Here is a 23,412-nt window from a genome sequence, read left to right on the forward strand (position 1 = left end):
TTCATATGTAAATGAGGAAATGGGGTGAATTCATCTCCCTGGCCTCCTTCAGCTCTAAAATATATTGTAGTTCTGGTCCGACTCCACAAGTCACATAATACATTGCATCCAAACCTCTCATCAAGCTGGGGGAGAAGGATACTAGACAGAGGATAGAAAGAAATAGAATCAGTAGGAGTGAGGTAACAAGAAAAATCATTCAGAGTCTAAAGGAGGACTATGGGTAGGGAGGCTGGCAGTAGTAAAAAGGTAGGGAGTGGTAAAGAGGAATATATTTGGAAAACAGAACTGAAGGAAAGGCACATTTACTGATTTCTGTTTTTTTTTTTTTTTGTCATTTCTTCCTTTTTTTTTTTTATGAGGGCAGACACCCAAAAAGGGCTCCTTCCAGCAAATCTAGATCAATCTGGCCATTGTTTCAACACATGGATCCAAGGATGCTGTAACCCCTGAGGTATAGGGACTGCCATGGGGCTATTCAGTAATGCTTGGGACCTCCAAGGCTACATAGTAATACCTGAGAAACCCCTGGTATCCATGGGTAGATGAAGTAAGTGATCCTGGATAGGGTACATTTACTTTAAATTCTTCTACCTGCCAGCTCCATTTGGGTGGACTGGCCCTCCTGGATGGTCCAGAACTCAAAATTCTCTTCTAGAAAACCCTTTCTCAGCTCAGAAGCATTAGTTTCTTAACTCTTCAGTGAGAGAGCAAAGACGAGACCACAGCATTTCAATTCGAGAAGTGCATTTTCTGGATCTCAGCCTATTCATGCTCACCACAGATTAAGGTAGTTACTATCAAATCTCATCCTATTGAAAACTGTCCACTCTAAGAGGATTTTACTGATCTCCAAAGGAGAAAATTACTCCTATTTTCATTGTGTGTTGCCACCAATTCTAACATGTGCTGATGCTCAAAGATACGGAAAAGTATCTTCGAAGTGATGAAACATGTTCTTACAACTATTGCTAATACCAGTAGTAAAGGGCATGCAGTGTCCCAGGAACTGCATGAAATACTTGACAGTCTTATTTAATATGACAATAACTTGTGAGGTAGATATTACTACCCCCATTTGTAGCCTAGAAAAGCTCAGAGATGTTAAATAACTTGCCCAAGGTCACCCAGGTCCAATCCGAGTCAGCCTGATGCTAGCAGATGTGCTTTAATCATCAAGTTATCTAACCTCCAACCTACTCAGGGAGGCCACAGATTAGGGTCCTTGAATGACACAGGAACTTATTCATTGCCTGGGTCTATTACTCTTCTGCATAGAGTTACTAATGAAGGAAGGTGAGAAGAAGGATTTCATGGCTCATGCATGGGATGCTAGAAATAATGTTCTATATTTGGGTCTGCAAGTATGAACTTGGAAAGGATTCAGAATTCCCAGCACCAGTTCTGTGAACAGATATGGGTACATGGAGGTGGACTCTTCAGTGCACACAGAGTCTGTGGATGGTCACTCTTCAGGGAATGCACAGGTTATCTCCAAAAATATGAATGATAGAGGATACGGCAAGTATAAATTTATGCTGTAGTGGGGCTGGAGAGATAGCACAGTGGTAAGGCGATTGCTTTGCATGCAAAAGGACGGTGGTTTGAATCCCGGCATCCCATATGGTCCCCAGAGCCTGCCGGAGCGATTTCTGAGTGTAGAGCCAGGAGTAGACCCCAAGAGCTCCCAGGTGTGACCCAAAAACCAAAAGCAAAAAGTTTATGTTGTTGTCTTTTTATAAATAAAGTGGGCTCATTATGGGTAAGGGCAGATAGCTCCAGAGGTAGAGGACATACCTACCATGTGCAAAGCCCTGAGTTTGGTCCCTAGTACCATATGATCCCTCAAGCACCACCAAGTGTGGCCCTGATAGCCCCCCCACCCTTCCTCACCATAGTACCATCAGACTGAGTAGCTCTGTGTGACAAACCCTGAGCAATGAACTTTCAACCTACTCCACAGGAGAAGCATGGCTGGATTACTGCAAGCTCACTTTTATTTATTTATTTAAAAAGATCTCATATCATTGATGTCTCCTTTTTATTTTATATTATTTTATCTTATCTTTTTCTTTTTTGCACTCTGGCATGATTTGATTTCAGAACCAAGACTATTGTGTGGTGCTTCTCTTTATTGCTGTAGGGCTCACCGGATATTTAATTTGACATTTATTTTTGTATTGTTATGGTATTTCAATTACCTTTTTCATGTCCTCTCTCAAACTGAGGTTGATAGCCACTAGAAGGACTCCGCCCATTTTTAGCATATTTTAATTTTTTTTCTTATTCTTTACCCCATTTTATTGCTTTTCTTTCCCTCAAACAAAACCACATAACTCGATTTATCTAGCTTAGCCTCTCAAATAGAGGGAGAAACAAGGGAGGGCACCAGGACCAAACAGATGTATGATCACTGATAGTAAGCTAGACAAAGAGGGTACCACCTACTCTAGCAGCCCGGGGGGTGATGGTGGGGGATATGGGTTGCAGAAAGGGAATGAGGAAGGGGGGAGGACAAATTTGGTGGTGGGTATTCCCCTGATTCAATGTTAATATGTACCTAAAATACTAATGTAAAAGATATGTAAGCCACTATGATCAAAATAAAAATAAAAAAATAAAACAAAAAAAGATCTCACAACATTGTAAGTCCTTTAGGTGTTTCAAACCTAGACCTCCTGTCCTCCACTCTGAATGTTATAAAGGCAGTATAGTTGAGGGGAGAGGGAGTTGGGGGAACAGGGAACATAGGAAGGAAGAAGGATTAGAAGAGGGAAGACAGTGAAAGAGAATCATCACTGAAAGAAGGGAATCTGATGTTAGATCCACATGCTCTCCTTGGACTGCAGTGTTGAACTATTTCCTGCCCCTTACTCCAAGACCAACCTCATAGACAGGCCCTAGGAGATTTGTTTGCTTTTAAAGGGTGGGGTCCTGAAATCAACTGAATTCCCAGAGCCTCTCTTCTTTGGTGGTCTATGAAGTGACAACACCCATCCCCCAGGCAACACACTAAGTATGAGTTTGAACAGTTATTTTCGTATTTATGTGTATGTCCTATAAGGGATGCAACCTTAATACCATTAACATGCATATCTTTTAGGGACAACTTTGTCCTAAAAGATTCAGTCCTATGGATGAATTTAAGAACCCCCCTTTTTTTTCTTTAGCCGTGCTAGAGGGGTTACTCCTGACAGGCTCAAGAAACAATATAGGATGCCAGGAATCAAACTATGGTTGACCACATGTGAGACAAATACTATCACTCCAATACCTGAATTTCTTTATTTGTTATAGACTATGATTAAAATAGAGATGATTACCCAAGGGAGAAGATAGACCCCATTATCCAAGAAAAGGTCATCCAAGAAATATGGGTTGGTTAAAACCATAATTTAACTGATAGGGTATTTGGGGGTTTCCTCTTCATGCTCCCCTCAACTTTATAGAAAATAATTAATTTCATTCAATTTATTTATTTCATTTACTAATTCAGTATCTAGAGCTTGCCAAAGTTATATTCCTCAAAATTAACCACAGAAAATAATAATTTGATGGAGGTTGGGGAGCAGACTTAACTATGATTGGGGAACCACATGAGATGGAGGAGATGGAACCAGGGCTACTACATGCAAAGGAAGCTCTTTACCTACTCTGCTGTTTCTCCAATCCCATTGAATTCAGAACTTGGAATCAGTGGTGTATAGAAGTGGGAGAGAGGACATATGGGCAATGACCACAAATTGCTATATGCAGAACTCATCTGGTTTGGTTTTAAATAAATGGTGAAAAGTTATGACAATGAATATTAGAATATTTATTTTTTTAAGTGTTTGGTTTTGGTGTCACAGCCAATTTAGTTGCCAATTTAGCTCAGGGGACCCTGTGGTGCCAGGAATTAAGCCCCAGGGCTCATGAGTGCAGACCATGGCTTCAGCCCTTTAGGTCATTTTCCTGACCCATAACAGAAAAAGTTTGAACAGCTGGGTTATTTGTTGTGAAGAAATCATAGTTGATTGATTTTGTCATGGCATTGCTATTATGGATCACCTTGCTCTAACAACAAATACCAAAACCTTGCTTATAGTATTATGTAGATGTTTGAGATTTGCTTTAAAACCATCAAATAGAACAAGAGATCCATGAATCTATTATTGTAAAGGCAAGTATTATAGTAATGAGGGCTGGTTATTGTTTTCCTTCTACTTTTGGGTGAAGATCCATTGGGAGAAGTGAAAAATAAGTCAAGTCAACATGAAACAATCCATAAAAGTTGGTGTGATTATGGGTTCAGAGGCACCCATTTTATCATTTTGCCTTTCATCCAACTGACATAGTCAAGGGCCTCAACAAAAGGGACTTTGTGTGGTATCTAGAAGCTCCCAGAGTTAGAATTTTATACTAGAAAGTAAATGAGTAAGAAGAAGAGTTGCTTTCCTGCTAGCAAAAGAGGACTTGTTAATTTGGGAGGGGTGGGGGAGAAGACCACTGAACAGGGATGCTCTGCTTTATGGACAAAAAAAAAATCATTACAGCTTGGAGAGATGGGACATGGGTTAAGACACTTAGCAGACTATTGATACCTGGTGCCATATATAGTCCTCTGAGAAACAGGACTGGTTCCTGAGCATGGAATAAGGAATAAGCCTTTATTTCCTCCAAGATACACAAGTTTGAAGATTTAAAGAGTGGCTTGATATACTAAAGGCCTTCTTTCAAAGTGATCCAGAATTACTGAACCCAAGTGGGCTCTAGCTTTGCTCCCTGAGATGGGCCCTTATTGCTCTGTTGGAATATGATTTCTTCATCTCCCTTCATTTGCTTTATCAACTCTAGCTCCTTCCTTCCAGGTCCTAATCCAAAATTAACTTCAGACCCTCAGAACAGATGATCAGAAACACCAGTTATCCGTGGCTTCTTTTATTTGTCCAGTTAATGATGAAAAAAGAAACACAGTGTTGGAACTTCAACTTGGAAAGCATTTCCTGGCAAATCTAAGGAGCTCACTCCCTGCCTTTAGACGTGGACAGTGCTAGAAGGGAACACAATGAAATGAAGGAGGAAGTGAAGACTGAGCATGCCTGCGACATGCCTTTCTAGTCCCTCCTCTTCTCACAAGAAAGAGTTCAAGGGCAACCACTAAGTCCTGCCTCATTCCAAAGTTCACTTAGTACAAAGCTTTAACAAAGATGCTTCAGAGCTGGAGAAGTACAATGGGCTGAGCATTTGCCTAAGCACATGGTGGTTCTAGATTTGATACTTTCACCCCATATGGTTCTCTGAGTCCTGTCAGGAGTAGTTTTGAGCACAGCTGAATGTGGATCAACAGGTTTCACATCCAGAAAAAAATAAAAAAAGGAAAAACAAGAGGCTTAGTCAGATGCATTCCTTGAACTCCTGAGCATCACCAGTATGGCCTGGGTATCCTCAGATTATAGGACTCACGTATCTCTCTATTCTCACACTTTTATGCTGAACCAATGACCCTTTTGGCCAACAATAATCAGTGAAATCCTCAGACTTTATGACCACCACTTGAGAACACTCCTCCCTTTATATGAAAATAAATTTAAAAGTTGTTCTTAAAAACAAACAAAAACAAACAAACAAACAAGGCCAGGGTGGCCCAGTTAATCTCTGACACTTCAGGGCTCAAACAGCTGCATCCTCAGAATCTTGCACTGAACCTCTCACTAAGTTGGCTAAGAATCATTGGGGGAGGGGTAGGCACTATAGGCTGCTTGACTACCACCTATGAGCCTCCCCAAAGTGTTAAAAGATACTTCGTAATAGGTAGCTGGTGTCTTGGCTATTGACTGAGGTTATTGAGAAGAAACATGAGGTCACCAGGACCTGACCTAGAGAAACTAGGCAAGCATCTGCTGCATGGTATACAAGCAAGGGCAAGTGTCTCTGCATGTAGGCTAGCTATCCTTAGCTCTCTCTATCTGAAGGGTCTGACTGAGAAGACAGTGAGATTTGTCAATGGCCTCTATCATGTTGGTCTATGAGCAGCTCTGTCAGCAAAGGGGAGGAAAGCTGGATGGAATCCTTAGTACTAAGACACTTGGTGGGTGTTCTTCTGTCTCTGACTTTGGAACCCAGCCTCACTTGTCTGGAAGGACCCACACAGGGTTGGCTGGCTCTGAACTCCTGCAGTCTTGGCATTTGCTCTGGGAGCCTTCATCCTTTCACTGCCCTAACTGATTCAAATTGAAAATGAGTCCCTCATTTTAATTTTTCTGAGCACAGCACTCCAAGGGGAATATACCAGGCTCTCTGGATAGGGTCCCAGGAGTGAATGATCCATTCTCTCTCAGCAGTGGGTGAGAAAATGATTGGTAATAATACTCAAATACCAAAAATATTTGAGTGGAAATTACAGTCTCTATCTATTGAATTTCTAACAAGTCACACAGTGAGAGTTACCTTAGCTTCAGTGGTACACTGCTTTTGGCATGGGGGATGCCTACTGGCCACCAGAGCCACACCCAGTGGTGCTTGAAAAGAGTGAGAAATGAAATACCAGGAGTCCAATTGTGCTTTGCACATGGTAGGCATGTGCTTCAGACCTTACACTACCTCCCTGCCTTTCACATGTGTCTTAGAGTTAAATGATTTGTGTAGACAAGGGAGTCCAAGAACCAGAACCTGCACTTATTGGGTCAGTTCCTCAACTGGCCTGTCAAGGAACAAAACTCAGGCTGAGGATCCTGGGAGTCAAGAGGAAGGGCACTCCAGGAGGGATTTAGCTATTAGAAGCAGGGGACATGAGCCTCCTTGACCAAGGCAGGGCAGCAAAGCTCAGACTGGGATAGTCTGAATAAGTTCCACTTCAGAGCATTCTCAGAGAGCACTCATGCTCTGCCTGCCTTGAGACCCCAGTGAAAGGCTTTCTTTATCTTGGGGACATTCAGACACTAACGCAGAGTGCTTGCCCCTAAAAGCATTAACAAACAGGCAGCCCCATGCATGGCTTTTCCTGGTTTTCCAAAGCTGTGCTCGCCAGGACTGTAACAAGTTACTCTAGATGAAGGAAAAACTTTGTTTTTTTATTTTCAGCTCAAATTCCTCCCTGCTTCTGCCCCATCATTTCAAGATAAAGCAGCAGAGCCAGAAAGAATACAGCAGGCAAAGCTGATCCAAATTTGATCCAAGGCATGGTGTCTGATCCCTTGAGACCCTAAGCATCCTGATCTGTGAGCACAACCAGGTATGGCCCAAACCCCACCCATCTCTAAAAATAAAAAAAGATGCAGCAACTACCTTCTGGAGAAGCTTCCCCTGACTAATTTTATAGAAGAAGACAATCTCTCTTCACCACTTCACAACTCATCGCTGCTATTTCTGACATATACACATTCCTTCATAATTAAATCGTCACCTACTTGAGGGTGAATACTGGACTTGATGTTTACTGCCTGTGTTCCTTAACGTGACATTAAACCACTGATGATTTATTCTCACAGGTAGCAACAGAAAATAACTGTGCAAACGTCTCATTCTCTCTGCTTCATGAGGTCTGCTGTGCAAAGACAGAAAACAAGCAGTCTTGGGAGTGTGGCAACCTCCTAGTAAGAGCAGTTCTAAAGACCTTGAAGACAGTGGATATTCTACTATGGGATATTCATATCTGCTTGCATGCTGGCCCAAGATTAGGTTCCAAGCAGAAATGCAGAGTGCCTTTACAAAGTTCCAGGGCACAGGGCACAGAGCCCACATTGGCCAAGTCATAGTCCACCTGTATCAATTTGTAGACCAAGGAGCATATGACTGCAGCTCTGCGACAGGCCAAGTTCAAGTTTTCCAGGAGCCAGAAGAAATATATCTCAAAGAAGTAAAACCCTTTCAAGTTTTATGCAAATGAGTTTGAAGACAGCGAGCTGAAAAGAGGCTCACCCCAGTTGGCTATGGGATGAATTTCATCCCAAACCACCCTGAACAAATGACAGGCACTGTACTCCTGAGAGTCTCAGAGTTACATCCTGAGACTCTGCTCCCCACCCATGCCCTCACTACAATAAGTTCTGTTTCTTAACAGCAGCAACAACAACAACAAAGTCTCTCATCAAACAGCTACAGGAACTGAAAGCTTCAAGAAGTGTATGAACCATGTCTTGGCAGTTCCCTAGCAACATGCTTCTGGATTCCCATTCTGGAAAGAATAATCTGCTCACATCCACTCAAGGGAAAAGCTTTCTTTTATTCATAAACTTGTAGAAAAGAATCATTTTTGGCCTCTACCAAGAGCCTTCTTCCTTCCACTGAACTCTAAAATGAAAAGTACTTCAGTGGAAAGTTTCCTCAGTAGGAACTAGTGTTGGTTGAATGTTACCTTTGAAAAGATATGCTCACTTCAAACTAACTGAAGGTCACTTTAAAAGTAAAAAGATTTTACAGATACAATTAAACCAAAGTATCTCAAAATGAGGCTGCCTAGGATTAGCTAGGTGAACTCAAACTCCAAAAACAAGTATTCTTATAGGAAGAGCAGGCAGAACCAGGGAGAACTGAAGAAGACAGAGGATGATGTGACATAGCCACAAGCTAAGCAGTGTAGTGCCACGGGGAAGCGGGAGAGGATTATTGTCTAGGACCATTACAGAGACCATGAGCCCTGAATTTCAAGTTCCTAGCCTTTAGAACTGTGGGAGAATATATGGTTCTAGCCACCAAAAATGGGTGTCTATTTGTTATCAAATCCCTGGGAAGCAAAGATCAAGGAGAGCCTGTGAGGTGGGGGAAGAATGAGTGCCAGCATGCTCAGGCCCAGCATTTCAGAGAAACCAGCTTCTGCATCTAACAAGGAATGGGAAGAAGCCTCTTCCTGACTCTGACTAGCTCTGTCATTAAGTGGTTTTCTAGAAGAGATTACACAGGGTCATCATGCCCTCAGAGATTCTTACTGTTCAGGCTTTGGCTTTCTGATGGAGGTGAGACTGGGTTATCTTCCAATCAACTAGGACTAGATGCTCTAGAAATGGAGATTGTCCTAAAGGCTTAGCAAGCAGTTATTGCATATCTGTAATGCCAGACAAATTAGTTAGTATAACTAATTACAAAGAGGCAGTGTTTATCACCACCTATGAACGGGGGTATCTGTGTCTAAAGATACTAGTCAAATATATCATCACATGATTATGAAGCTCCGCCTTTTCAGTCTGCGTTCTGTGGACTGGACTCTATTTTGAGTCCTTTTCTCATTTGTCCCCTGACTAAGCTAATCTGTACAATTTGTTCCTGCTTGGCTGGTAAAATGTATGGAGGAATACATTTAGTACATTTTAGTGCAGAGGTACACACTTATTTATGGGATTGCTAGAAGCTGTTTGCCTTTGTTGACAATCTCTTTTAAAGCTTCCTAACAAAGGGAGCCAGAAAAATATCACTGTCAAGTCTGGGGACATGAGTCATTTCCTCTTATTAAATGGACTGAGGTCACATAGGAAAACGTCTTTATTTTTTAGAGCTGCAGAGCAAAGTCTTTCAGGGTAAAGTGTCACCATGGCTGCAATTTATTCAAAGCCATTTTAGCCCAAGACATCAATTCAGTGACGCCAAAGTGGCAGAATGTTCCTCATTCAATATACGTGATGGGTCTACCAGCACCCCATTCTTTCTGCTTTAAAAAAAATCTTTTTAAAGGAAGGAAAAGGAAATGGGCCTGGTATTCATACCGAGATGACCTGTCCCTATTGAGATTCTCCATGTGATTTCAGGTCTAGAGTACCAAGTTGCTCTATAAAGGAAGAATTGTGCAGGCAATTTGAAATGCCCAGTGAAGGTGGCAGATCGAGGCATGCAAGCTCGGCTCATAACTGCTCTTTGGTTCTATTTATAGAAAAGAAAAGGAGACACATTGATGGAGAGAAAAAATTGCAGAGTACAAGATAAAAAAAGAAAAAGATAAAACAGTGTTTGCACAGAAGTGGGGGAAGAAAAGAGCCTGGGTGGAAGGGGAACAACATTAAGAGGGTGTTTTGTGTTGTCTTTTCTTTTTTTTTGTTAAGTCACAGACAGCTCAGCTGGCTGCTGGAAACTGCGAGCAGTGCGTTGGTTCCAAGTGCAGCTCGTGCATGTCAGTAGAATATATTCATCTCCAGAGACACCCCAGCCAGGGAACCAACTCAGGTGCAACCACAGGGACAACACCAACACACAAACACAGGCAGCAGGCAGGGTAGGGTGGGAAGGAGGACTCACAGTTCCGAGTACAAGAAGTGCAGATTGCCCACATTGTCAATGTAGTTGGCAGGACTGAGCCAGGGCAAGACGAGCAAGAGAAGAGCCTTCATTGTCCAAGCAGGGGCTGTTTTCTTCCTGGCCACCTTCTCAGTATCAGCTGCAGGGGCCTGGCTAAGCCCCTCTTAAACAGAACCTGCCATGTCTCTACAGTCAGTGGCTCTGCAGAGAAGGGGACTTGGAGACCTGAGAGTGAGCCACGCTGCTGCTCAGTCATGGGCCGGTCCACCCAGCATCATGCCATTGGAGTGTCAGATGATGAGAGACAGAAAGGGAGAGCCCCACCATGGTTGGCATCGGTGCTGTGGCTGTGAGCGAGCAGGCTGATGCCTGAGAAAGGGACCTGCCCCCTCCTGCCCAAAGCCGACTGGTTCTCAGGAAGCAGCTGGTACATTTACATCACTGGCTGGGAGCAGATGGGCTGGCAGCTAAAATGTGTTGGAAGAGGGCATGAACATGGCACATTCAGACCCCACAGTGTGAAAGAGCAAATTGGTCCCAAGCCGTCTGTCCTCTGGGTTGGTGAGAAGGCTCTGTCAAAAAGGAGAGTCTTTTAAAATGCAGTGCGGAGACGTGGGCTCCAAGGTGCCTGCAGATAGTGAGACCAGGCAGGTTCAATCCAAATTCAAATGCCACTAAGTGCATAAAAGAACGTGCATGTAAGATTGCTTACCTGTCACTGACTTAACCAGGCTGACAATTCCAAGGAGAGAGATAACTGCCTGGCTCATTTTGATGACTGGCCCTGCATATAAAGAGGCTGCGCCACTCTCCTTGAGAGCCATAGAGAGGTGCAGTCAAGTTTGACCCAAATGCTGCAAAGGTTCCTACCCATTCTTCCTCCTGAGGTGAATTAAACTCTGACCTCAGATGTAGGAGAATTCAGTTACACTTCTCAGTGTCCAGAGGCTCATCTTCAAATATAATGACTGCAGTCTCATCCGTTTCTTCAGGGGCTGAACCACACCCTCCCTTCAAGTTTTCAGAGCTGTCATTGTAGATTGTACTAACTCTTCTACAGTAGGACTTTCTCTTTTGTTTGTTGGCCTATGCCCTATATTGCTCAGGGCTTACTCCTACCTCTATACTCAGGGCTCAGGGGAACCATATGTGGAGCTGGGGATCAAACCAGTTCATCTGCATAAAAGGCAAGTGCCTTGTTCAGTATTATCTCTCTAAACCAGTAGGATGCTTATTATTCCTGTGTTTTGCAGTGCCACAGAAGAAGCCTCAAGGATTGGCCACCTTCTATTCAAGAAGACTAAAATTCATATTTCCAAATGACTTAAAGGTGACAGTTAGTAAAAATGAATGACATATTCTATTCTAGATGGGAAGACCAGAATAACTCTGTGGTATGAGACCAAATGTGTTCAACCATGTAGTAAGTAGGAATTTGGCATTTGCAATCCCTACTCATCTGAGGCAGTTTTAAAGAAGTTACAATACTATGGGCCCTTAGAATATGCAGATATAAGTTTAGATCAAAGATCAGCAACTTTGATAAAAATGGTTTATAATTTTGTTGAATCTTGGATTCCATTTCATTCCCTTTAAGCCTGGTATGCAAGAGTGAGTCAGACGTGTGAGAGCTGCCAAAAGGAAATCAGGTTTGGCCTTTAGAGCCAAAAAAAAACAGGCTTGAATTTTGAGCACTTACTCTTCTATATGCTAGCTGTGTCTCCCTGGCATATTGTCTAACCTTTCTGAATCTCTGTATCCTCCTCTAGTAAAGATAGACACTAATTTTTGGGAAGCAATGGCTTGAAGGATAAGAGTGCATGCTTGGCATGCATAAAGCCCTAGGTTCAGTCCCCAGCACCATGTGGACACCTGGATACTACCCAGTGAAGCCCTGGTAGCCCTTAGTACTGCTTGGGAACCCACTTGCCCCAAAAGAAAAAATACTAAGAACAATAGTAATAATCCTTAACTTTGAGTATTACTATGAAAGTGGAATATGATAATGCCTACAAAGAGCAAAGCCCTAATAAAGCTATGATTGCTAGTATTGTTATTGAAAATTGCTCAGATTCGTAGATGAACTTCACTGGCAGCTCAGCGGCTCTCTTCAAAAGTTTTGCTTTCTCAGGGACTACTGGTAGTAATGTTGACTGGTCCAGCCTTTCTGGAAAACAATATGGATATTCCCAAAACATTTAGGAATTGAGTTTCCATTTAATCCAGCAATGCCACTTCTTGGAATATACCCACGAGCCCAAAACAAATCAGAGAAAAGACATTCACATCCCTATGTTCCTTGTAGTACTATCTACAATAGCCAAAATTTAAGTGTCCAAGAATAGAAGACGGGATAAAGAAACTATGTACATATACACTATAGACGATTACTTGATCATAAGGAAAGATAAAGTCAAGAAATTTACTGCTATATGGGGGGACCTGAAGAGCATTACGCTGAGGGAAGCTAGTCATTTATATGGATAGTTAATACATGTCCACAAAGAGAGGAAAAAGTTAAGAACAATTTCTAAGATTAAAGTCTCAGCGTGTCAACTGCAGAACTGCAGAGAGCCTGGCCCTATCGAAAAGCAATGGTTCATGCAGAATAAAATGCAGAGAAATTACCTCCAGAGAGCCTTCCAGAGGCTCTCAACTAACTAGCAGCCTGGAAGCAGTTGGGTTTTGGGTTAGAAAGTCTCATGAAAAATGGTCGACAAAGCACAATTATAAAGGAGACATTTAGCCAGACTGCAATATTTGAGATTGGAAACTTGATAACATTTTCAAGTAAATGTTCTCCAGACCTTCACTTTGACAGCAAGAGTTCAGCACCATAGATAGACACTGTGCTGAGCCTGAACCTGTAGGGCACAACACAGAAAAGAGCGCATGACAAGGGAGGTCAAGTGAGGCTCTAGGGAAAAATCTCAGGCAAGGAAACTCCCAGGACATGGAGTACAAAGGTAACCAAGAATAATAATCCCAGAGAGCCTTCAATCATGTATGTCTTGGGCCAATTCCACCAAGTCATCATTCAGGGCTGGGTTCAGAACAGTGAACAGTGCTCATGTTGTGCATGTCAGTAAATACTCAGGAAGAGTCAGCAACATTACTACCCATTTTTATCTTCCAAAAGATAGAACCTAAGGGGCAAAGTAATGTGTGCTGTTTAACAATATACTGTGCCTGTGCTTTAAAGTTCTTCCTTTATTTTTAAAAGGTCGCTTCTTCAGAGTCACAAATCATAGCAGGTATAGATTTATGTTTTTTTTATCTTCTACATTCCTATGTATTTATAATAATAGCAAATAGCAAATATATCTAGATTTTATATTTTTTCTTCTTTATTTGAACATCTTGATTACATAAATGATTGTGATTAGGTTTCAGTCATGTAAAGAACACCCCCTTCACCAGTGCAACATTCCCACCACCAATGTCCCAAATCTCCCTCCATCCAACCCCACCCCCACCTGTACTCCAGACAGGCTTTCCAGTTCCCTCATTCATTCACTTGATTATGGTAGTTCTCTGTATAGTTATTTCTATAGCTGTACTCACCACTCTTTGTGGTGAGCTTCCTGGAGTGAGCTGGTGTTCCAGCCCTCCTCTCATTGTCTCTGACGATTGTTACAAAAATGACTTCTATTTTTATTAAAATCCAGAGATGAGTGAGACTATTCTGCATCTCTCTCTCTCCCTCTGACTTATTTCACTCAGCATGATAGATTCCATGTACATCCATGTATAGGAAAATTTCATGACTTCATCTCTCCTGACAGCTGCATAATATTCCATTGTGTATATGTACCACTGTTTCTTTAGCCATTCGTCTGTTGAAGGGCATCTTGGTTGTTTTCAGAGCATGGCTATTGTGAATAGTGCTGCAATAAATGCAGGTGTGAGGAAGGGGTTTTTGTATTGTATTCTTGTGTTCTTAGGGTATATCCCTATGAGTGGAACAGCTGGGTCGAATGGGAGCTCAATTTCCAGATTTTGAAGAAATCTCCATATCGCTTTCCATAGAGGTTGGACTAGACAGCATTCCCACCAGCAGTGGATAAGAGTTCCTTTCTCTCCACATCCCCGCCAGCACTGATTGTTCTCATTCTTTGTGATGTGCTCCAATCTCTGTGGTGTGAGGTGGTATCTCATCATTGTTTTGATGTGCATCTCCCTGATGATTAGTGACGAGGAGCATTTTTTCATGTGCCTTTTGGCCATTTGTATTTCTTTTTTTATTAAAGTGTCTGTTCATTTCTTCTCCCCATTTTTTTTTATGGGATTAGATGTTTTTTTTCTTGTAAAGTTCTGTCAGTGGCCTGTATATTTTGGATATTAGCCCTTTATCTGAAGGGTGTTGGGTGAATAGTTTCTCCCACTCGGTGGGTGACTCTTGTATCCTGGGCACTATTTCTTTTAGGTGCAGAAGCTTCTCAGTTTAATGTATTCCCATCTGTTGATCTCTTCTTCCACTTGTTTGGAAAGTGCAGTTTCCTCCTGGAAGATGCCTTTAGTCTCAATGTCATGGAGTGTTTTACCGACATGTTGTTCTATATACCTTATGATATCCGGTCTGATATCAAGTTCTTTAATCCATTTGGATTTGACCTTCGTACATGATGTTAACTGGGGGTCTATGTTCGCTTTTTTGCAAGTGGCTAACCAGTTCTGCCAGCACCACTTGTTGAAGAGGCTTTCTTTGCTCCACTTAGGATTTCTTGCTCCTTTGTCAAAAATTAGGTAATTGTATGTCTGGGGAATGTTCTCTGAGAACTCAAGCCTATTCCACTGATCTGAGGGTCTGTCTTTATTACAATACCATGCTGTTTTGATAACTATTGCTTTGTAGTACAGTTTAAAGTTGGGGAAAGTAATGCCTCCCATTTTCCTTTTCCCTAGGAGTGTTTTAGCTATTCGAGGCTGTTTATTGTTCCAGATGAACTTCTTAAGTGTTTGATCCACTTCTTTGAAGTATGTCATGGGTATTTTTAAAGGGGATCACATTAAATCTGTATAATGCTTTGGGGAGTATTGCCATTTTAATGATGTTAATCCTGCCAATCCATGAGCAGGGTATGTGTTTCCATTTCCATGTGTCCTTTCTCATTTCTTGGAGCAGGGCTTTATAGTTTTCTTTGTATAGGTCCTTCACATCTTTGGTCAAGTTGACTCCAAGATATCTGAGTCTGTGTGGCAATATTGTGAATGGGATTACCTTCCTAACTTCCATCTCTTCCCTATCATTATTGGTGTATAAAAAGGCCATTGATTTCTGTAGGTTGATTTTGTAGCCTGCCACCTTGCTATATGAATCTATTGTTTCTAGAACCTTTTTGGTAGAGTCTTTAGGATTTTCTAAGTAGAGTATCATGTCATCTGCAAACAATGAGAGCTTGACTTCTTCCTTTCTTATCTGGATTCCCTTGATATCTTTTTCTTGCCTGGTTGTTATAGCAAGAACTTCCAGTACTATGTTGAAGAGGAGTGGTGAGAGAGGACAGCCTTGTCTTGTACCAGAATTTAGAGGAAAGGCTTTTAGTTTTTCTCCATTGAGGATAATATTTGCTATTGGCTTGTGGTAGATGGCTTCAACTAGATTGAGAAAGGTTCCTTCCATTACCATCTTGCTGAGAGTTTTGATCAAGAATGGGTGTTGGGCCTTATCAAATGATTTTTCTGCATCTATTGATATGATCATGTGATTTTTATTTTTCTTATTGTTGATGTTGTGTATGATGTTAATAGATTTATGGATGTTAAACCATCCTTGCATTCCTGGGATGAAACCAATTTGGTCGTAGTGTATGATCTTCTTGATGATGCATTGGATCCTATTTGCCAGGATTTTGTTGAAGATCTCTGCATCAGCATTCATCAGGGATATTAGTCTGTAATTTTCTTTTTTGGCAGTGTCTCTGTCTGGTTTAGGTATCAAGGTGATGTTGGCTTCATAAAAGCTGTTTGGGAGTGTTCCCGTTTTTTCAATTTCATGGAAGAGCTTGGCTAGGATTGGTAGTAGCTCCTCTTGAAAGATTTGAAAAAATTCATTAGGAAAACCATCTGGGCCTGCGCTTTTCTTTTTGGGCAGATGTTTGATTACAGTTTCAATTTCCTCAGTAGTGAGGGGAGTGTTTAGATATGCTATATCCTCCTTACTTAAATGTGGAAGGTTATAAGTGTCCAAGAATTTTTCCATTTCTTCTAGGTTCTCATGTTTTGTAGCATAAAGTTTCTCAAAGTAGTCTCTGATTACCCTTTGGATCTCTGCAATATCTGTCTTGATCTCTCCCTTTTCATTTCTAATATGGGTTATCAGATTTCTCTCTCTCTCTCTTTCTTTGTGAGTTTTGCCAATGGTCTATCAATCTTGTTTATTTTTTTCAAAGAACCAGCTTCTGCTTTCGTTGATCTTTCAGATTGCTTTTTGGTTTTCCACTTCATTAAGTTCTGCTTTCAGCTTTGTTGTTTCCTTCTGGTCTCCCTATTTTTGGTTCCTTTTGTTGGTCATTTTCTAATTTTTTGAGCTTCGTCATTAAGTTATTCAGGTATGCTCCTTCTTCCTTCCTGATGTGTGCTTGTAGAGCTATAAAATTTCCTCTCAGGACCACTTTTGCTGTGTCCCATAGATTCTGGCAGTTTGTGTCTTCATTATCATTTGTTTCCAGGAAAGTTTTGATTTCCTTTTTGATTTCATCTCAGACCCACTGGTTGTTCAGTAGCAGGATGTTTAATTTCCAATTGTTAAAGTTTTTCTTCTGTGTGGCTTTGTAGTTCACATCTAATTTCAGAGCCTTGTGGTCAGCAAAGATAGCCTGCAACATTTCTATTCTCTTGATTCTATGGAGGTATGTTTTATGTGTCAGCATGTAGTCGATTCTGGAGAATGACCCATGTACATTGGAGAAGAATGTGTATCCAGATTTTTTTTTGGATGGAGTGTCCTGTATATATCTACTAGTCCTCTTTCTTCCATAACTCTTTTCAGGGCTAGTATGTTTTTGTTGGGTTTCAGTCTGTATCAAGTGCTGATAGGGCTGTGTTGAAGTCTTCCACAATGATTGTGCTATTACTGATTTCTTCTTTCAGATTTGTCAGTAATTGTATTAGATAATTTGCTGGTCTCTCATTGGGTGCATATATGTTTAATAGTCTGATTTCTTCCTGTTGCACATATCCCTTGATTAGTACATAGTATCCATATTTGTCCCTTACCACTTTTCTAAGTATAAAGTTGGTGTCATCAGATATTATTATGGCCACCCCAGCTTTTTTGAGGGTGTTGTTTGCTTGGATAATTTCCCTCCAGCCTTTGATTTTGAGTCTATGTTTGTTCTGACTATTCAGCTGTGTTTCTTGTAGGCAGCAGAAGGTTGGATTCATCTTTTTGACCCATTTTGCCACTCTGTGTCTTTTAATTGGTGAATTTAGTCCATTGACATTGAGGGAGATGATTGTCATAGGATTTAATGTCATCTTTGTAGATAAGTTTGCTGTGTTTGTTGGTCTCTCTTGTCTAAGATAGACCTGTCAGTTTTTCCTTTAAGGCTGGTTTATCATCTGTGAAGTTTCTGAGCTGTTGTTTATCCATGAAGCTGTGTATTCTTCCTTCAAACTTGTACGTGAGTCGGGCTGGGTGCAGTATTCTCGGTGAGGCATTCATTTCATTCAGTGTTGACACAATATCCCACCACTGTCTTCTGGCCTTGAGAGTTTCTTGTGACATGTCTGCTGTAAGTCTTAGGGATCCTCCTTTAAATGTAATTTCCCTTTTTGATCTTGCTGCTTTCAGTATTCTATCTCTATCTATGGGATTTGTCATTGTAATGAGGATATATCTTGGGGTGTTTCTCTTTGGGTCTCTTTTAGCTGGTACTCTTCGGGCATGCAGGATTTGATTGCATGTAGTCTTTAACCCTGGGAGTATCTCTTTGATGATGTCTTTGACAGGTGATTCTTCCTGGAGATCTCCTTCCTGGGTTTCTGGAACTCCAATGATTTTTATGTTGTTTCTGTTGAGTTTATCAAAGACTTCTATTTTCATCTATTCGCATGCCTTGAGTACTTTTTCCATTGCCTGTTCGTTTGTCTTAAGGTTCTTTTCCAATTGCTTCTGTTGTGTTGAGTTTTTCTGCATCATATCTTCCAGTACTCTGATTCTCTCCTCAGCTGCTGATACCCTGTTGGCGAGGCTATCCTTTGAGGTTTTCAGTTGAGCAACTGTGTTTTTCAGATCTGTTATTTCAGTTTGGAGTTTTCTGATTTCTGTCTTTGTGTTCTCTTCAGATCGATCTATGCTTATTTTGAGTTCTACAAACATATTTCATATTTCTATTCTAAACTCCTTATCTGAAAGGTTAATCAGGTGGTTGGAATTTATTAGGTCATACGAGCTTTCATCTTCATTCTCTGTGGATTGTGTTTGCCTGCGAGGTTTCCCCATTGTCACACTTGTAGTGTGGTTTTTCCTGCGTGTTGTGGTGGGGTTCATTGGTTAGAAAGAGTGCGCAGCCGTGAAGCGAAGTGGCCGCACTCTTCTGCTGCCTCTAGTTGACAGTCCTCAGAGTGAACAAAGGCACAGCAGGGCAGAGCCTCCACAGGCCAGAGATCTCAGCTTATTGGACAGTGACCCCACAGCCAGAATATACTCACTCAGCAACTTCAAAATGCAGTTTTTTTGGGGGTGCGCTCCATAGGCCTCTGAGGCAACTTTCGGGAATTCAGAAGCACAACCACAGGCAGACAGACGTAGAAGTTTTCCCTGAAGTCCTCAGAGTGAACAAAGGCACAGCAGGGCTGAGCCTCCACAAGCCAGAGACCTCAGCTTATTGGACAGTGACCCCCGCAGCCAGAATGTACTCACTCAGCTACTTCAAAATGCAGTTTTTTTGGGGTTCGCTCCCTAGGCCTCTGAGGAAATTTTCGAGGATTCAGAAGCACAGGCACAGGCAGACAGACGTAGAAGTTTCCCCTGAAGTCCTCAGAGTAGATTTGTGTTTTGTTCAAGGCCTGGCCTATGGAGGGTCCTTAATATATATTACAAAGACAGATGAAAAAGAATATAGTTTTAAGTCCTAACCAATTCTCATTCAGGATCAAGGAAAAAAGCTTCACCCTCTCTGGTATCCTGGTGAAGAGCTATGCATAAGTCTGGCCCTCTGCAGTACACTGGCTACATTTTGCGGTCCTGTCCTTTTTGTTAGGAATATGGCCATCCAACTCCACAAGTCCTTCACCTTCATTGCCATAGTCCCACAGGATGGGAGACTGTGAGCATATAAGTCCACAGAATTAGTCAGAAACTTTCAAATATTAGCTCATGGGTTCAAGCAAATTCTCATGTTAGTCCATAGACTAACATCCAAATACTTGTCCAATGTGCTGCTGGCCCAGTCAGCCACACACTCCTGTCACTTCTCAATGTTTTACTTAAGGGTTTACATTCTACTGGAATATGAGACAGTTAGATAGCAATGTTTACAAAGTATACACATTCTGGAGAAAACAGGGAGCTTCCTCCACTTAACACTAATACCAAAGACATGGGTCTGTGGATAAGCCATGATCAGAAACAGTGGCTTAGGGGGAAAGTTTTTCTGTAATACATTTTTTCCAAAAGAAACAATGCAAACACTCTAAACATGATTCATTTACACAAGCTCTTTGCATTTAAGTTGCTTCTGACTGAACTAAAATCCCATTTTGCAGGGGTAAATTGAAGCCAAAGCCTGGTACTATCCAAGAAGCCCCAGGACTGCTGGTTCTTTGGAACTTATTGAAAGGGAGTATGTGGATCTTTTCAAAGATCCACAGTATAGGGCTGGAGAGATATCACAGCAGTAGAGCATTTGCCTTGCATGCGACTGATTCATGAGGGACCTGGTTCAATTCCCAGCACCCATATGGTCCCCCGCCTGCCAGTGGTGATTTCTGAGTGCAGAGCCAGAGCACCACTGGGTGTGGCCCCATAGTCAATCAATCAATCAATCAATCAATCAATAAAGTTAAATAAAAGATCCACAGTATTGTAATGAGTTAGGTTTCCTGCTGTAGGTTGATTCAGAGTCCTATGTAGGTCCATATTCATTAAAGCGTCATACAATGAAGCACATATATGTATTTTAGGAGAAATCTTCCCAAGTAGTGATCAGAGTACCAAGGGTCATTAACTCTAAATAATACTTGGCCAGTCAGGAGTCTATATAGGTTGATATTTGGGTCTGGCAATGCAGTGCTACTCAAACCTGACCATGCTCCTTGGGGTCTCCAGGATCTCACCCAGTGGTATTCTGGGAGAAAGGAGGGATTACATTTGGGCCCCTGAGTATGCAAGGTATGTACCCCTGATGGCTGCATATATTTTCAGCTCTTAAGAATGTTTTCTTAACTCATTATATTTTAAATACCAAGATGGAGTACAAAGTTTACAAACAATGCTATCTCCCAGTGTACAGGAATGACAAGACTCCCAGATATGCTGCCTCTACTGGAGACTCTCACACAGAAATGTGAGAAAACTTGTGCCTCCTAAAAACCTCTTTGTTTTTATAGTTCAGGAAATCCAGAGGGTAGTAATGTTTAATCTTCATAATCCCTCAGAGGTGCGGAATTGATGGTCTAGGGGCCCAGGGATGATATCGAAGTTTAGAAGGCTCTATTAAGGTTCTGAATTATTTCCATATTCATAATCCATGCCAAGAAAATGCCCCACGGGTGGGGTGGGGAAGAGCAGGAATGAGGGAGTATATATTAAGCAGTTGGTGACTAATATATACAGTATATTTTTAAAATTGGTGGCATCAACCTACTTAGGAAGCAGCTGTGTGGAGAGGATTGAGCAGAGGTGTCACAGCTCAACAAACACCTCCAGCAGGTGGGAATTCTCTCCACAGAGAATGGCTCAGGCATGCCATGAAGGAGGCCACAGAGCAGAGAGGTGCCTGCCCTTTTTTCTGGGATCTTTCCTCACTGCACTTTTTCAGAAGTGTGTGTCAGTATCAGCTGAGTGTTCACACAGCCTTTTCCCCGGGCTTCCTTGAAGAGTGTGGGTGACTCTGGCTGCGTGGGCAGGAGAATGAAGTTCCCACTTGGGGCAGCTGAGAGGCACCTACGTCATCTCTCCTGAGTTCCAAATGGTCACCAGCAGATTCTTCCAAGACCTCCCCCTGCCCCACTTCCACTCTGGCCTCCCTGCTTCCTATTCCTCAACCTATCCTAGACCTCACTCAGATCAGTTCTTGTGAAGGGGGTGAGGCAGGGAAGTACAGTACCATTTTCCCTCCAGAGCATCCTCGTTCCTCTCCTCCCCTCTCATCTCTGTCATCTCTCCCCTACAATACTTTTGGGGTGGAAAATATACTCCTCTTCAACACATTCATCTTCCAATCCTTAGACCATGAGAATAAACTACTGTATGTAGCAAAAAGGACTTTGTAGGTGTGACTATGTGAAGGATGTTGAGAGAGGCAATGACACCTTTATGATCCAGATAGGCTCAGTTTAATCACAAATGTTCGAGAGAAAAACAAGGTCAGTGTCACCAAACAGGGATATGGGGGAGCCAATGGAGAAAGAAAGGGAGGACAGAAAGGGTGAGGAAGAAAGAGAGAGAAAGTAACGAGGGAGAGAAAGGAAAAGAGAGAGAAAGAAAGAGAGTAGGAGAGAACAATGCAGCCTAGTATGTGCCCAACCCATGTTGGACTCCCAGCACCATATAATACCCAAGTATTGCTTTGGAGGCTCCATATAATCCTCAAGTATTGCCTGGAGGCCCCCCGCACTGTAGGATCTAAGCAGAGTGATCATATCCTTGAGATCTTGGACTGACCTGACAGCCTGAGAATTGTTGGTGGGATCCCCTGGGTCTCCTTATTATCACTTGGAAGACACCCCCATAAGGGGGAAGAAAAAAGAAAGAAGTAGAAAGAAAAAGAAGACAGAGAGAAAGCATACTTCTATCTTCCAACTTTGAAGAATAAGGAAGAGGCCACTAACCAAAGAAGACTGCTCTAGAAACTGGAAAGGGCACAGCAAAGTATTTTTTGGTCAGTCCAAAGGAACTCTCAACACCTTCACATAAGTCCAGTGAGACGATGATGGACTTTGAACCCTCCAAATTATAACAGACACATTCTCAGTATTTTAAGCCCACTAACTTTGTAATCAAATTCTATAGCACCAATAGGAAATGAACATAGCTCCAACATACAGATGAATCTATTGCAATAGTCTGCAGGATATGGAGAGGGTGATTTCCTCCTTGGTCTTTCACAGTGTGGGCTTCAAGTCTGCACCTGTCAGCCTCTTCCTCAACTTTGACCCCAGAATCATGACCCCCAGACAGTGCCTCTCCAACCTGGATGAAACTTCCAACATAGACTGTAATTAACCCTGTCTCTATTCTGGCCACACCCTTCCCAGGAACCAGAAGAGGGACTACTAATTATCAATTAGAACAGTTAGATCAGAGGAAACCCACAAACCTAACTCTGAGACATTTGGCTCAACCTCTTGGGGAGAAAATTGATCTCCCTGGTGTGATTAGAAATACATGTGTGAATCCTCATTACCAGACTTTAGCTCTGGATGCAAAGCTCCACACTGGAAGATCAGTCTGTCATGCAGGGCACTGGCTGAGCTTCACTAAAAGTATGTGACCTTCAGAAAAATACATTTGCACCTGTCCCCTGTACTTGTCATCAGAAGCACCCAGATAAACAGCAACTTCCAGACTTCTTACAAAGAACTTCGCTAATATATTTCACCTTCCTTCTTTGGTTCTGATGTGGAAAGAGAACTAGATTGCCTTGTCTACAGAGAAATGGCCTCAAACAGGAAGGGTAACTGGCATAGTAAAAGGTGGACATGTGAAGTTGGCTGCAGAAGTTGTTTCAGCTACATGGTATATACGTGGGCTGAAAACATGCAGAGCAAGCCCTTTAAAAAACAAGTTTTTTAAATTTCTCTTTTATAAATTTACCCAACTGCTGATGTAAATGCTGAATTGTACAATCATTTTGGAAAACAATATGGACATATTTCAAAAACTAAAAATGGTTATGACCCAACAATTTCACTGCTAGGCACCAACTTGAAGTGTCAAAAACTTGATTTAGAGAAGACATTGGTGTTCCCATTTTCTTTTTTTTTTTTATCTTTATTTAAACACCGTGATTACAAACATGATTATAGTTGTATGATTACAGT

The 23,412-nt window shown here is 41.8% G+C and overlaps 1 protein-coding gene across 2 annotated transcripts in view; it reads right to left on the reverse strand.

The window, feature by feature from the left end:
* LNX1 (ligand of numb-protein X 1) overlaps nucleotides 1–23,412 on the reverse strand; it is a 108,514-nt gene that overhangs the window by 80,506 nt on the left and 4,596 nt on the right. Inside the window, exon 1 of one of the 2 annotated variants that reach the window (XM_049790122.1) lies at nucleotides 10,204–10,562. The exons of the other annotated variant lie outside the window; for it this stretch is intronic. Coding sequence (XP_049646079.1) covers nucleotides 10,204–10,295 — 92 coding nt within the window. The 5' untranslated portion in view covers nucleotides 10,296–10,562. Of the gene's footprint in view, nucleotides 1–10,203; nucleotides 10,563–23,412 lie in introns of those variants that run through there. 2 annotated transcript variants of the gene reach the window in all.

The sequence above is a fragment of the Suncus etruscus genome, chromosome 16, assembly GCF_024139225.1.
Source record: "Suncus etruscus isolate mSunEtr1 chromosome 16, mSunEtr1.pri.cur, whole genome shotgun sequence".
Classification (NCBI taxonomy): Eukaryota; Metazoa; Chordata; class Mammalia; order Eulipotyphla; family Soricidae; genus Suncus; species Suncus etruscus.